This window comes from Heliangelus exortis, chromosome 5 (assembly GCF_036169615.1).
Source record: "Heliangelus exortis chromosome 5, bHelExo1.hap1, whole genome shotgun sequence".
In the NCBI taxonomy this organism is placed as follows: domain Eukaryota; kingdom Metazoa; phylum Chordata; class Aves; order Apodiformes; family Trochilidae; genus Heliangelus; species Heliangelus exortis.
Window position 1 is genome coordinate 25,301,140 of NC_092426.1, and position 16,233 is coordinate 25,317,372.

Here is a 16,233-nt window from a genome sequence, read left to right on the forward strand (position 1 = left end):
GCTGGATGCTCACATGAACCACTGGTTGAGATCCTGCTTGCTTAGGAGCTCTTGGCTTTCAGACCCACTGACCCAGGGTGCAGAGCACTGTGGAGTATTAACAGTCCTCTTGTACACTTTGATGGAGTTGAGAGAAAAAGCTCTGTGTTTGGTGTCTTGTGCCTGAACCCCCATTCAGCTCAGTTTGGACAGGTGGAACACGCTTGGGAGGGTCTTCCTGTCAGTCATCTTTTAATGCTGCTCCTTTCACTCTGTGTCCTGTCCCACCCCACTGTCTCAGCACCTCAACTACTGTGTTCAGTTCTGGGCCCCACACTACAAGACACTGAGGTGGAGGAGGGAGTTCAGAGAAGGGCAACCGAGCTGCTGGAGGAGCTGGAGTACAAGCCCTGTAAAAAGAGACTGAGAGAACGTGGAACGTTTTGTTTGGAGGAAAGGAGGATGAGAGCAGACCTTAGAACTCTCTACCTGAAAGGAGGTTGTAGGGAGGTAGGTGCTGACCTCTCAAGCGAACAATAGGACTAGAGGAAAGGTTTAGACTAGACATGCGGAAGAATTTTGGAATGGGCTGCCCAGGGGGGTAGTGGAATCACCATGCCTGAGAGTATTTAAAAACCGTGTAGATGAGGCACTTCAGGACGTGATTTTGGTTTTTTAAATGTATTTTATTCAGGGGCGAAAGATGCTGACAGATGGACAGGGTCTTTTCCAGCTGTGATGATTCTGTGATTCTTTCAACTACACAGAAGGTGCTGTCTCTGCACCAGACCTCCCGGCCTTTCCCTGCAGACACCCAGGGCAGCCATGGCAGCACCACAGCTCCTGTCGGAGCGGTACCGGGAGTCACAGCATACACCACCCAGGAAATGCCCCCCGTGCCGGCGCTTCTCAGGTGTGTGCTGGCAGCAGGCAGGCAGAGAGCGCTTGGCCATGGAACCTCAACAGCGGGGGACGCGAAAGCCGGGAGTACTGAGCAGCAGCGAGCACCTTAGCAAGGGGAGCCACATGGGGAGAAGATGCGGGGCAGGGCAGGGATCAATCCAGGCTGCGGGCGGTGGCGGCCGGTTCCAGAAGGAGCCGTGCTGCCACCGTGCCCGACCTGACGCGACTACCGGCTGCTTGTGCTCCAGGCCGAGCTGAGGGGCTGCGTCGCACCCCAGGCAGCCGGCGGCCCGCCCGGACAGGCCTGGGGCCGGCCAAGGGTGGACGCCGGAGGCTGCGAGGCCGAGTCGGCCGCGCGGGCGTTGCCAGCCGCAGCCGCGGGGCAGCCGGAGGCCCCACATCTCCGCCGGGAGGGCTGCACGGTTCCGCTGCCTGCAGTTTTGGTCCGGTCCGGGCCGACCCGACCCGACCCGGCCCGGACCGGCCCAGCCCTGCCCCGCGAGGGGCGGCCCGGCGCGGCGCGGCCCGGCGGCACGTGGTGGCGGCGCGGCCCATGTGACCGGCCCTCCCCGGCCGCCGCGGCTCATCCCCCGCCCGGCCCGAGTCCCCGCCCGCCTCGCCCCCAGCGCAGCGTAGCGCTTTCCTGCGTGCAGCAGCCCCGCACCGCAGGCAGCCGCCGCCGCCCCGGGACCCGGCGCCATGGTAAGGGCGGCACGGCGCGGCCGAGCGGGGAGGGCGGAGGGTGCGGCCCGCGGCTGCGGGGGCTGGGGCCGGGGCCGGAGCCGGGGCCGGGGCCGGGGCCGGGGCCGGGCGGCCCGGCGGGGCGCGAGGCTGAGCTGAGCAGAGCGGAGCAGGCCTGGCGCGGCCCGGCCCGGCCCCACGGCCTCCGGCGGCCATTTTAGTCTAATTTTAGCCGGGTGCGGGGGGAAGGGGCGGTGGGAGCGGCCGCGGGGCAGGAGCGGGCGGCGGGGCGGGCCGCGGTGGCCTCTGCGGGGCCGGGGGCCGGCGGTTGAGGCCGGGCGGGCGGGCGGCGCAGCGCTCCCTGCGGCATCGCCCGGGCGTGCCGGTGGCGGTCTGAGCGCCTGAGGGGCCGGGTGCGCAGGCAGACGGGTTCCCGCCGGAACCCCCGGGGAACCGCTGCTGCGGCCCGCCCGGGGCCCAGGCCCCAGGGTTGTCCCCGGCTGGAGGGGGTACGATCCGCTGGAAGCGCCGGTGGCGCTGGGGCCAGAGCGAGGGTAGGGGAGAGCGGGGCTGTGGGACGCGGGGCTGTGGGACGCCGTTCCCACGAACAAAGCCGGGGAAGGGCGCAGGCGGGCTCCCGCGGGGACAAAGCCGGCGGCTCGCAGGGAGCCGTGCACCTGCCCGCCTTCCCCAGGCAGCTGGCTCCGGCAGCGCCCGCCGCTGCTGATGGGGTGGTTGGAGCGGGAGCTGGGGCGCTGCGGATGGGGTTCGCTCCCTCCCTCGCCGTGGGGCGTGCTACGTTATTTCCTTTTTGTCCCGAGCTCTCCGTTTGCCCTGTCAGTGTTTTGTTTTCTTGCTGGTTTAGGATCGGGTTTTGAACGGCTTGCTTGCCTTAGGCGGTGTGGTAGCACTGTGTCTGGTATATTTGTGTGAGGGAAGAACAATCAAATGATACTCGTAGAGCAGTAAGAAATAAAAATCTGGAGTTTTTAAAGTGCTGTATGGAAGCTGACACAATGCAGAAAACATTTCTGCTGCTTGTGGTGCCTTACATCACCCAACCAAATGAGAGTTATGACAGTGCTGGATGTGAACTGCTGCTGTAGCATTTGTTCTACTAAGAAAAAAACCCAAAAACCAACACAAAACAAAAACCCGCCCCCATGCTAACCCAAAACTACAATCTCCCCTCCTATGTTGAGTTCCCACAGCCCCGCAGTCTTCGTGCCCTCCCCTCCCCCCAGATAAGCCAAGCACATGCTAAGGTACTGGAAAACTGCTGGAGTACTAGTACAGTTGTATGCCTGCTTGTATAAAGCTCCTATCCAGAATTGTAACTGAAGAGGCTGGGATCTTACAACACGAGAGAACAGAATTTACACCTTCATATCTTCTGCTCCAATCCTGCAAAAATTACTAAATTCATAGTGCGTTCTGTTTGAATACAGTATTTTTATTCTTATGGGGGCAGGCAGACTTCTTTATCTAGCACTGTGAGCTATCTTCCTTTCTAGTGAGTGTTAATTTTTGCTGTTAAAATTATTCCTTTGATCTTATTTTACAGGCTTCTGGAGTAACAGTGAATGATGAAGTCATAAAGGTTTTTAATGACATGAAAGTAAGGAAATCTTCAACCCCAGAGGAGATTAAAAAAAGAAAGAAAGCCGTTCTCTTCTGCTTAAGTGATGACAAAAAGCAAATAATTGTAGAGGAGGCAAAGCAGATATTGGTTGGTGACATTGGAGATACTGTGGAGGACCCCTATACAGCCTTTGTCAAGTTGCTACCTTTGAACGATTGCCGATACGCTTTGTATGATGCCACATATGAGACAAAGGAATCTAAGAAAGAAGACCTGGTATTTATATTCTGGTGTGTAAAGGCAAAGCTTGCTGTTAAAATCGAATATTGTGGAGTGAGTGCTGTATGACTGAGTAACTGTTATGTTGTGGTTTTCTTCTTTACTTTAAAGGGCTCCTGAAAGCGCACCTTTAAAAAGCAAGATGATCTACGCAAGCTCTAAAGATGCCATTAAAAAGAAATTTACAGGTACAGACTTAAAAATGTTTTGCTCATTAGTTATAATGCTGTTTAGATGTTGAGGTTCTCACAAGTATGCTGTTGTCCATCTGTCTTTCAGGTATTAAACATGAATGGCAAGTAAATGGTTTGGATGATATTAAGGACCGTTCAACACTTGGAGAGAAATTGGGAGGCAACGTGGTAGTTTCACTTGAAGGAAAACCCTTATAAAAAGACAGACAAGTGCCATCTGGATCTAAGGAGCTTCCATTTCTGCAGCTCGTTCAATTGGAATAGTATTAGTCTCCCCATCCCGTTCCCTCCTCAAAAATTAAGTCCCTTTCCTAATGCCCCTGAAGGAGATGTCATTGTTAAGCAGTCTACCAGTGATTGCCATTAGACTGTTTAATCCTGGTAGTTTTGTGTAGGATCCAAGGAATGCTTTCACGTCGTACACTTAGCCAAAACTGACGTTGCAGGCATTCCTTGCAACATGTACAATGAATGTGATAGTTAATGTGAATAGTCTAGCAGACAGCAAAGGGTAAGCTAATTGAATGCCTTGAAAGTATTGTCCACTGGTCGGATGGTAGACTCTATTCAGTATTACTTACAGTTGCACTTGATTGCAGTTCCATGAGGCTCTTGTGCATTCATACACCTCACCTGCCTTGACAAGCCTATTTTTGTGACATGGCAGCACACAACACTATGCATTTAAAGCACTTTTTTGTAATATGTTCGACCCGCCCCCTCTCCCCCCAAAGGGATGCCAATTAAGTTGCTGTAACTGTGTCATCAGATTATTGTAGTACCTCAGTTTCATTCCTGTTACATGCATATCTTTATAATTGAAGTAGCTGTATGATGCCTTTTGTTTTCCATTGAATGTACACTACTGAACAGGAGTAGAAGTTATCTGTTTACCATGTGAGTCTTGAAACACTAAAGTTTTGTAAAACATCAGTCATGGTGGCAATTTCTGTATTAAAAAGAGCCTTAAATGGAACATTGTTTTTTTTTGAGATCAAAAACTGGCCACGCTGCAATAAAACTTGTGGCTTATTACAGAACGTTGCCTTGTTTTCATTGGAAAATACAGTTTTTAGGTATGTTTAATTTAAGCATATTTCAAATAACTTCTGTGGAAAGTATTGTAAAGATAAACAATTGTTAATCTCATTTTAAATAATGCAAGTTTTTTGTTCCTAGTCATGATTTAGGCACTGCTCTATAATACTTTGTGGCTCTGTTCCGATCATTTGATAAAGGACCTGATCCTAGTTTACTGTTCAAGTAGAAGCTACCACTACTAGAGACCATTAGTTCCATGAAACACTTGTGTCAGAAGTACAAAAATACCAAGTAATTAGCCACGCAGTGTGTTTCGTACCTAAATGTTCTTAAAGTTCTACATGTCAGAGTAAAACCGTGCACGAAATCTTACAGCTTGTCAGCTCTTTTGGTGAGCTGGTGTGTAGTCACAGTTAATAATACGCAAATACGAATCTGGTAAATGTTTTTTTTTTCCTGAGTGTTGCAGTTGAGATGGATTGGGTACAAGAAACAGCCTAAATGAACTGTTCTACTTGTTAGCTTCTATGTAAATAGAACTGGAAAGCGTTTGCCGCTACTGAGGCTTGCACTGGGGACATGTTTTGGCTGGGAGCCAAATAATGCTCTCCTTATAGAGAATTTGATCTGCTCTCTGTGAGCAATCCTCCGTTAGCCAGAGCTATTTATGGCAAACACATGCTTTTGTATCTTGTCATCGTTATCCACAAATGGCAAAACTGGACACGATTCTCCTGGTATGCAGAAAGGAGTGCTTGCTGTCAGGCAGCCACTCACAACCAAACTGTACATGCTGCTAGCAGGAATGCTCTTTGTCATTACCTTACTTTAAAAAGTTGGAAGAGTAGAACCGTGGAACTTTAAATTACGGGCCCTTCATGTTCAGTTCATAGCCCTTTTTCAACAAGGAAGGAGATAATAATTTTTTCTTTCTTTTAATAGTTTAAATAATCTAGTGGTACTGTGTTCTGGCTCTCTTGTCCTGTAGAACTTTAAGACTTTGTTTCAGGCTTCTGGCTGTCCCTATGACTTGCACACCTCATTGTGTTAGCTGTTCTATGTAGACTATACTAGAATTTAACTAAAAAGGCATGACGACCACTGACTTACTAAGTGTATTAATGAGTCTTGGTTTTGTTTTACAAAACTCTCCTTTCAGGTACCTTTTAAGGTTGAGAAATAACTGATGGTATGCATGTTGTCTAGATATGAAAAAAAAAAATCTTTTTATTCCTCCAAGTAGTCTCTTTACTTCTGATTATTCACGTTGTGTGCAAAGCCCAGTTTAATGTAAAAATCTACTCTGTGCTTTATGTTTGACTTGAGTTCAGTACAGTAAAATGAAATGATCTTTTAACTGATTTTCACAAGGTTTAAATGGTTTCTTTAGAGAAAAGCCAAATCTGAAAATGTTAAATTTTAATAAACCATTTGAATTTCATTTTAGAGAGTAAACTTTTTTAAGCAGTACTGTGTTTAAATTTATTGTTTGTCTCTGCTGCAAACAATCTGTAAAGATGTCTGTGGCTTCCAAGTTGAATATTAAAGGTTACTTTTTTTTTTTTTTTTTTTTTTTTTTTTTTTTTTTAAACTAGCTTAGGTATATATTCACTCAGTCCAAGTAGATGTAAAATTGAAGCACAAACTGTATTTATGTAAGATTCCTACCAAAACAAGCTTTGGATCCAAAAGGATCAACCTGCCTTCAGTTGTCCATGAAATGACTGACTGATGTGAGGTCCAATTCAGATGGCTTGCTTTAAGAAATAAAATAAAAAAACCACCAATAAAGTGCTACAGAACTGTTACTGTTTGAATTATAAAACAAATGAGAGACAGCTGGCATCTGTTCCAAAATGGTTTGTCAGCTGTTGTTTTCTGTCATTATGCAAAATGGTGAGGGCCTCATTGTGATCGAGAAGAGGAGGAAAATCCTCTCAAGTTGAGTATTTTCTGTGTGTCTCCATGTAGATGTGACTTTTGGGTATATTGGCTTCAGTTATTTTATTGATAAAGAAACGTTAAATAAAATTTTCATGAGAGTAGCTTGTGCAGAAATGGCATTTTTCTTCAAAAAAAAAAAAAAACCAACTTCAGAACCAAAACCAGCAGTTGTTGTGTTTGATTTGGTAAATCCTGGAAGAGGTATAGAAATATGGGTTTGATTTCTCTGAAAAGGGAAATCAGTCCAAGACTAGCGTGAGTAGGTGGGGTTTATGCTTGTGGCAATTTTAGAAATGCAAATTCTATGGACTTGAGTGTAATAATTGCTCTTAGTCCAATCGTTAAATGGATTTTGAGTATGTTCTGTTAAAACCCAAAGCATTTCTCTTAGGTGGAAGAGGCTTTTTCTTTCCCTCTGTACAAGTGATGGAATACAGCAATTGCCACGGTTTGATAATAAGCTTTACGCTCTTATGCCAATTCCAGTATAAACCAAATTTTAATGTCTGCCTATTTTTTATAAACTTCTGTAAGTTCCCCTTAGTTTGTGGTGGTGAGTTGATGGCTGTAGAGTGAAAACATGGCACTAATGGTGGATGAAAGATCATCAATGTAGCACCTGTCTAGAAGTACTGAATTTCTTTTGAAATATTTCTGATTTTGAAAACCTGGTATAAATAAAATTAATTTAAATGTCTTCAGATGTCTAGTGTCTTTGTGTGCTAGGTAGCAGCTGTGCTGATCACCTTGCTGTTGTCTTTGGATTGGCAGCAGCCCAGGCACTGAAAGCAGACTCTGGAGTATATGTATTAATGTCACGGGTTTCACCTGCTTCCTCTTCAGTTTAATACCCAGCTGTAGCAAAAGCCAGGACCAGTGGCTCCAGATGGAGGTGTAAGATGGAGCTCCTGGGGGGTTGATGCTGGATGACCATTGTCTTGTGTTGAGGCCCAGCTTGTATGTTCAGACAGATATTTTTTTAGTAAGATGGCAAATGGTTTGGTAAGATTGATGGGTTTGGTATCACTGGTATCTTTCCTGTTAATGTAAAATTTTAGCTGGAAGAGAGTTCATTCTGTGAGCAAAGCTATCAAGAAGCAGCTTCTTTGGATTCTCCGGGGAAGACAGAGAATCTTACACTTTTGTATTTACCCAACACAAACTTTGTGTGTGGCTGCAGGGGGGTTTATATGAGAATATGCAGTAAAAATGAGTCAGAGGTTTCTATGAAATTTAGTATCTTTACCAAGTTACTGCTTAGTTAAACAAATGTCCTGTACTTACTATATTCATATCCAATGCTTGATATCCTGTTGAACTTGGCTGTTTCCCTGCCTAACCCCCCACACTGTTAAATCTACAATAACCCCCATGCATCTTACTATTCCTTGCATTGTTTATCTACTACTAACAACAACACAACAAAGAAGATACAAAAGTGAAAAAGCCATTTATAGGAAACTCAAACAGGTAAGATAATTTATGTTGTTTATTTGATAATATAATAGAATTTTTGGTTTGTACTGGAATGCTTACAGTAAAAAATGTGCACACTTTCGTGCACAAAAATTTGGAGGCACTGAAAGTAATTTTGATGTTTTTTAAATATCTCATTGTAGTTTAATACTTTTGTCAGCTGTACCTGGTAGTTACTTAGAAAATTACTAGAAAAGAAACTAGAAAGTGTGGCTGATTATTTTAAATGTTTCTAAAGGTAACTCAGATGATAAAAAATTATACTATTTTCAATTTCCTGCTGTGAGCTGAATTTTTATTCTTGTGTTAACAGGCTTAGGAATGTGTGTGTAGCTGTAATCATGCCTTCTCCTCTTCCACCTCTTTATTTTTAAAAACAGCTGTGTCACTGCAAATCCCTACCATCTGCCCACCATCTTCTGTAAAGCTTTGCGGACAATCTCCACTTGTACCTTTTAGTATCTGGTTTTCCCTTCCCTTGTTTGTGATTGTAGGGATTTGATTTAGAAAAATTAAAAGCTGTAATATTATGCTCCTCAAAAGCTTTTCCATTATGCATAAAGTTAAAAGCATCAGTTACTCTTTGGTGAGCACAGCTGCAGGGTACACACTGCCTTGAAAAAGAGATCTGATTTTGAGAACCGGTTTACAGAGCCTTATTTGTATCTGCTTCCTTTTAGTGGCAGCACTGCTTTCATCTGACCTTCTATTAATGCTAACGTGAGAGCTAAGCTTCCATTTTAGCTGTTTAAGAGAAATTTGAATGTAGCAAACAAGGTGCAAGGAAGCAGAGGAAAATTGAGAAGAAGCATTTTTTTCATAGAGCCCTGTATATTGGGGCAGGGAGTTTACAGTGGAAGATCTGTTTCCTTTTAATTTCAGCATGAGTTTGAAACTGTAAAGCCTGAGTTTATGGTATCTTTTGCTAGGCCTGAGCATAGTGATTCCACAGTCCCAGCTGGCTTGATGCCTTTAAGCATTGAAATATGAACATACAAACATGTATCAGTGAAATCTGTTTTAGTCCTATAAAATCAAAGCCATGCTATTATGGGACTTCTGGTTAGTGATACAGAGGTGGTGAAGGTGAACCTAAGCTGCATGAACCCCTTAAAAATGTGTATTTTTTTAATTACACCAAAACAATAATTAAGCCATTAGGTGGGGAGAGAGGATGAACTGGTGCAGTTCTTAATTAGGTGACTGCACGTGAAAAAGTAATTGATGGTCACATTTTTGAGCCTTGACAGTATTGTCTAAGCATGACTTAGACTTGATACACTTCCTGGTTCACAGAATTAATTGCCTGCATAAACTCTTTTGAGAAACAGTAGCGTGTACTGATGAAGAATATGTCACCTGAAGTTTTTTATTCTGAGTTGGTGAATTCCCTTTGCAGTGCTGCATTATTTCTTTGAATCCACGCTTCAAAATTAGTTCCCAGAACTCTCCTTCCAAGTAACCAGAATTCCTAAACAGTATTTTTTCTGTGTGACTAAAGTAGAAAGGCATCTTGTAGAACACCCATAGGAAACAAATGAATGGCATCAGCCTACGTGGCCACTAAACGTGTTTGTACCATCTCTGGCTGTTGGGTTATTCTGATGAGAATAACCTGTTCAGGTTTGTGTGTAGCAGCCCAACCCAGAAAATTCGTGGAAACTGAAAGTCTTAATTTTTCTCAGGTAAAGGCTTAGTAAGCTGGCTGAATGCCTTGTTCACTGGTAAGGCCAAGTAAAGCAGTTATCAGGGTCACAGTGTTAACCACTTTTGGTTTTTTTACCTGTTTTGACAAACACATCTGTCTTTGATTCTAACTGGGTCTTACAGATATACTTCAATGGTGCAATGGTTGGAAGTATCTTCAGGAGAAGCTGTGTTTAGATGTATAACTTTTCAAGAAGTCTGGTAGTTGCTTTGGTATCATTATTGTTCACCCACGTGAACTCCATTGCAACTTTAACTGCCTGGAGGTCAGTGTTGCCAATACAACGTTCACAACACAGCATAAACAACATGTGAAAATTATCATCATCAAAGCTAGCAATAATTTAAATAAATTTAAATTCTTTAGCCTGGTCTCGGTTTTGCAAGGAGGATGGCAACTCTTAAAAGTCAGGTGGTCTTCTGCCTGCTAAGTCAGTGAGCTCCTGACTTAGCACCTGCCATGGATCTGCATGATAGGGCTGAAGAAGTGTTGCAGCAGTCACATCAGAACAGTTTGCTTTGCTTTCTTGCAGAGCTGGATAAATATCCTGTCCTGGGGTACTCTGAGGTTACTGTGATGTCAATGTCTAAAACATTTATCCTCTTTTAAAATTCCGAATAGAACGGAGAGACTGCAATTATAGCTTCTTCTTATGGCAATACAGTCAGCCATTTTGGCTATGAATTTTATTTTTGTCATGATTAACAGAAGAGAAAACAGTGCTTCTCATGGCACTGTGCAGCGTGAGGCCAAAATACAGCACCAGGGCATGATAACCACTTTCAGTTACTGTGGCTGCTGCAGCAGATAGAGAATGTGATCTTGCCAAACTGGGAGCCATGCACATGTCCTGGCTCTAGAAAGGAGCTGTGGTTACTCTGAGTGTTGGGCACTCTCGCTCTGTCTCTGCAGTCTCTGTAGCATCAGGAGGCTGCATGCCTACTCTAGACTCTTCTTCAGGAATCTCTCATTGCTGCTCTACCTTGCTTCAGAAGTCAGAGTGACCAAAAGCTCAAGATATCTTTGAGAACACCAGGACTGCTGATGATGCTGACAGTGAAAAATGAAATTGAGAGCTTTCCAATAATAGCTTTGCACACACCAGATTCAAGGAGTGTGTTTCTCGGTGTTTATCTGCAATCATCCTGTGCACAAAGTAATAATGACAAATAAAAAGTATATTTCACACTGACAGTAATTCAGAATCTTACTTACTTACTTTATTTATTTATTTATTTAATGGTGTTAATAACCAGTCTTTCCACTGTATAGAAAACTGTGGGTAGGTAAGAAGTTTTATTTATCTTTGCATCGGCATCTTATGTTCTGTGCAAATACAGATCCTCTCAGTTTCTTCATAAATGTGTTTGGAACACATTGGGTCATCAATGGACAAGAACATAAATTTTTTAAAGTCACATTTTACAGCATTAATATGAACATACACATGTTTTGAGCTATGAGAGAAAAAAAATTAATAACCCAGGGGCATATTTGGGGGAGAAATCAGTAATTTTTAAAACTTCTATTTTTGTCTGCTAACAAGTTTTTTATGCTTTAAGTTGCCCATGAAGATCTGTTTTTTCTGATTTGTTATTTACTAGGTCTTGGTGTTCTCACTTTCCCCAGACTGCGTCATGTTTCTGTTTAATATGGACCGGATTAAGTTGTTATCAAAGGAAGGGTATACTATATATATGCAATATACAGTTACTTTAGAAAAGAGTAAACTGTTTGCTTGACCCAGTTTTATGGAGCTATTTGTCACTGCAGGGATAGGGTCACAGTTAAGGAAGGAATGGGTTTGCTGAGAGTATTTAGGAGTGCTCAGTGGGAGTGAGATTATTATTGTTGTTCTTAATCCTGAAATAATCATGGGCCATCTCATCAACCTTGCACCAGCATTTTCAAGAGATGAATATTCTAGCTACTTTATGGTATTAGTCTGAGATAATTTTCCATTGTTATAAACTTGGAGCTCTCCAGATAAATATAGCATAGCATATTTATACCTACGATGAATGTTTCAATGTTTTCATGTATGTTATGATTTTAAAAAGATGATTCATAGCCAGTGGAAATGTAGTTCTTCAATGTCCTTTTAAGGGGCTGAAAATTAAAGTGAAGGCTATAGAAGCAGCCAGTTCACTTAATCTATTTTGGGGAATTGCTATAATGTTATCAGACTTGCTCTTCCATCTGTTGGGCACAGTGTGAAAGAGTGCATAGAAAGGGCGTTGTGATGCCATAGTATCAGGTATCACTGATGTTAAATGCATTCAATAGTAATGCAGTTACTAACCATGCTGTATGCAAAAGGAATAAAAAATATTGTTAGATCAGAATTTGTCATTTTCATGGCCAGTGAAATTTCATTCTCTTTGAACAGGTGTAAGTGTCCCACTGTGTCTTTGTTTACTTAAAGAGGAAAATTACAAAACTGAGCCTCTTCCCTCCCTTTGACTTGCTTTCTGTGTCCCTTTTCCTCCAAAACATCTTCCCCGAGTCTTTCCTATATGCAGGAATTGCTCACCAAATTCAGAAATTCCTCCAATCCTCCCATTTATCTTAATTACCTCGGTTTTACCTCCTTTCATCACCACCCTTTGTACTCCCTGCTAGCTTTTGTTCTCCTCTGGTCCTGTTTAGTCTTTGTCATAAACATAGAGTGAACAATAAAAAAGACCAAGCCACTTTTGACCCATTTGCTGGTTTCTGTTGTTAAAAATATATAGCCCTATACTTACGAATAAATGGTTTGAAGAGTAAACCTGTTGATCAAGGTGGTAAAAATTTTGAAATAATCTCTCCAGATGTTTGAACAGTTCTATTTCCCTCACGGAGATTTACTCCCAAATCACAACTGCACCACTTAGATAGGGAATTGCTGCGCTGGGTTATTTTCCTCAATGTCAGAAGCCTCAACTGTCCCTTTTTGAAATTAAAGCGTTTGATTCCAGCTTCTACAGAATTACAATATGGGGAGATGCTATGGATTTTGGTGCACTATATATAATTTATGGTGCATTGAAAACTGAGACTGTAGAAAGAGTGTGATAAAAACTGTGTATCAAGACAGAAACCTGAAAGTTAATTGCATGGCTTGTTGGTTACCACTTCGTAGTGGAATCAAGAAAATCTCTGTATTCTAAAGCATATAGTAAACTGTCACAAGGATTAAGGCCATGTTACCAACTTTACATGTTCAGAAAATAAAAAAAATAGGGCAAGAAGTAGCCTTTTGTAAAATCAGAAGTTATATTAGTATCGTATCTTTAAAGAGTTTAAATCTGCTTCCTTTTCTGAAACCTTGTAGTACTCTTAATTAATCTCATAATTCATTCTCCCAGCACTAGAAACTGACAGCATTGCAGTGATGTTTTATTTCCTTTCATGATCTTAAGGGGAAAAGTCTGTGATGAGGAGACATATGAAATAGGGCCATCTGAGGGTGCTGTTTGACAGCCTAGCAAAGACAATCTAATGACACCAGTGGGATGAGAAAGGGATTCCTGCTGAAGCTGGGCTGATTGTTCACCCTCTTTTCTACTCGTGCTTACACCCACCCACCCAGTCAGTGAATTTAGGTATCTACACTTATTTAGGAATCTACACTTATTTTTTTCTGCTTGTTTAGGAAGAGACAATGCCTGAAATGTTTAAATATTTCTGAGAATTGCCTCAGTCTTGCTAGTTCAGTGTATGGTATGCAGGGTGCCTGTGGTGGAGCTAAAGGTATTTTGTGTCCATGACAGCCACTGTGCACATTGCTCTGTGCATTGCCAGGCAATGCTGGGCTACTGTATTACCTACATCTTATACAGTAAATCCAGCTTTTCCAGAAAGAATTGGACATTCCCTATCCATGTATTACACAGCAGATATGTACATTCACAATACATTAGACATAGATCAACAGCATCAGATATTTGTGTCTGTGATAGGCAGTGACTGATGCTGACACAGCCATCCAGACTTCTCTCTGCTGGAAAATCTTGGACAAAAATTCGGGAAGCCCAATTATTTTTTGCATCTCGGCTTCTTGCCACGCACATATTTTAAACTGCATATTTGTTGCTACTCTTCCTCCTGTATGGATACAGAGCAGTGGTGAAATTCAGTCCCTCAGTTCTCAGATGCTGGTAACACTGCACAAGACAATTAAAGGAATTTTAATGTTTAACTTAGGGTAACACTTGCAGCTGCACTGCATCAGACATGCTCCTGCCTGACTCCAGCTCTTGCTTCTCTTACCCCCTCTCTTCACTCCAACAGTATTTTGGCCACCCTTCCCCCATGAAGATCAGCAATATGAATTAGCTGAATTCCTCAGATTCTGAAGTGCTGACTACAAGCATTTCAGAGACTGGGAGTCCTGCCATGCCATAGTATTCCTGAGGGTGTAGGCAAGCATGCTCCATGTACAGCATGTCACAGAGCTTTGAATATCCAACAGCCAGCACTTCTACAGACTTTGGGTTTTGCTTTGTTCGTTTAGTTCCTAGAGAGATGAACTCTGCTTATCCAGCCTCAGCTCTTAGAGTCACTGGTGAATTGTTTCTAGTGGTGTTTTGAGGGGAGAAGTAAATGATTAGTTTATTACAGACTAATTAGAAAACAAGAGTAATAGGCAAGATGGTTCACCTGATATGTATTTGGAGTTCAGCTGGTGCACACTTGTGCTAAGTTTATATGAAGGTTTTTCTTTTGTTTTGTTTTTTTGTCTTTTTTTTTTTTTTTTTTTTTTTTTTTGGTCAGGATTGATGTAATCCAGACATAATGATGGGTATTTCTATTAAAATCTGTGAGGTTAGAAATGCTTATTACAAGTTCATTAGTGTCTAGAATCATTACAACAGTATGGAGTGAGGTAATGGCAGCAGGGAAATGCTCTAGGTGTACAGTGGATGAAGACTAATATTTTGCAAACATCATATGTGTTTCAGAGCATGCACCACAGATTTATAGCTTTAGACAACAAAGATGATAGTCTGAAATGTGACTAGAAATGTGACAGAGTGAAACGTGATGAGTCTTGATATATACAAGAGATGCAGCCATGACACTCTCAATCAAAAGGTTGTTTTAAATATGCATTATTAATTTATTCTAGCAGTGCTCACTTTTTAAATGCAATAAATGCAATTATAAATGCTGTTGGTTTATCACATGGCCACTTTATTTATTAAAACCTTTTGGATCAGCATTCATGTACTGTCTACTTGTGTTCTGTATGTGCACAAAAGTCCACTTAATTTTTGTTACTGCTTAGGGAACAGATATCTAGGAATCAAACATGGTGATGTCTGTGCCATCATGGTGATGATGGATCATCACATCCATCAGACTTTGCACTCTGTAGATCCAGCTCTTAGAGATTATAACATGAACACCTCCCCATCTAACACATGGTTTACTCATGTTATTAATCTTTTTAGTACTTCTTGTTAATAAGCCTCATGGGTATTTTTTTAAGAAACAGATCCCTTGTCAGAAGAATTCTTTGTTTATCTGTATGGCATAACATCACCGTGTGTTTAATTTATATCCTCCAGAAATCATCTTTAGATTACTGTCTTTGAGCAGAGATGAATATGTTTTTCTTGGCCCAAGCTCCAATGATAAGATACCAAGAAATACTTTCACAAACTCATATTCTGGGAAAAGAGAGAGGTGTGTCCCTGTAAGCTACTTCTGTAAAACTCAATTCCAGCTGCAAATACAGCACCACCCATGTTGCCAGGGCTTGCGTAGTGGAGTCACTGGACAGGTGAAAGCTACTTTGTTCATTATTTCCTACCTGGGAACTGCATGGTCCTGTGTATTGCTGAAGCATAGGGTTGCACAGCCAAAGGAACACGAACTTGCCTTACCCATATTCTGGCTGATGTCCCACAGGACCTGAAATGTCTGGGAGTCTGATCACAGAGCTCTAAACTTGCAGTAAGCACATGTACAGGCCAGGACTCCATGCTGCACATGTGAAAGTTTGTGTATAATTTTTCTATAAATAACTGCCTGACAAGGAATGGAGAACCTGATGCTGCCCAATGGGGCTTTTGTTCCAACCAGGTGCTATTGGCAGCTATCAAGAGACATAGCATACCCTCCCCCCCCCAATCCCATCCCACCTTTTGTCTGCCTTGAGTTTCAAAAGCTCACCTTAAAATTAGTTAATTTTTTTTCTTCTACTACTATGATAGAGATGATGATCCAGAATATTTGATGTTTTGAAGCCCTATTTTAATTTCAGCCTAAATATATTTTCTTGGATACTTTATTTTGTGCGTATACTGCTCTTTATTTTGAACAGCCTTCCCTATTTTTACTCCCTCATATTATTGTCTCTTCTTTCATTTGTCTACAATAACATCTTTATGGTAGGATAGCTTTCTTTATCCCCTTAGCTGTCTTAGCAGCACCTCTTGGTACCTAGTCCAGTCTGA

At 42.5% G+C, this 16,233-nt stretch overlaps 1 protein-coding gene across 1 annotated transcript; it reads left to right on the forward strand.

Moving 5' to 3' along the window:
- Positions 1 to 1,444: 1,444 nt before the first annotated feature.
- Positions 1,445 to 7,300, forward strand: CFL2 (cofilin 2). The gene is made up of 4 exons (XM_071746147.1): positions 1,445 to 1,584; positions 3,128 to 3,435; positions 3,536 to 3,612; positions 3,704 to 7,300. The coding sequence occupies exons 1-4, from the start codon at positions 1,582 to 1,584 to the stop codon at positions 3,814 to 3,816; spliced, it is 501 nt and encodes a 166-aa protein (XP_071602248.1). The 5' UTR covers positions 1,445 to 1,581; the 3' UTR covers positions 3,817 to 7,300.
- Positions 7,301 to 16,233: the final 8,933 nt, after the last annotated feature.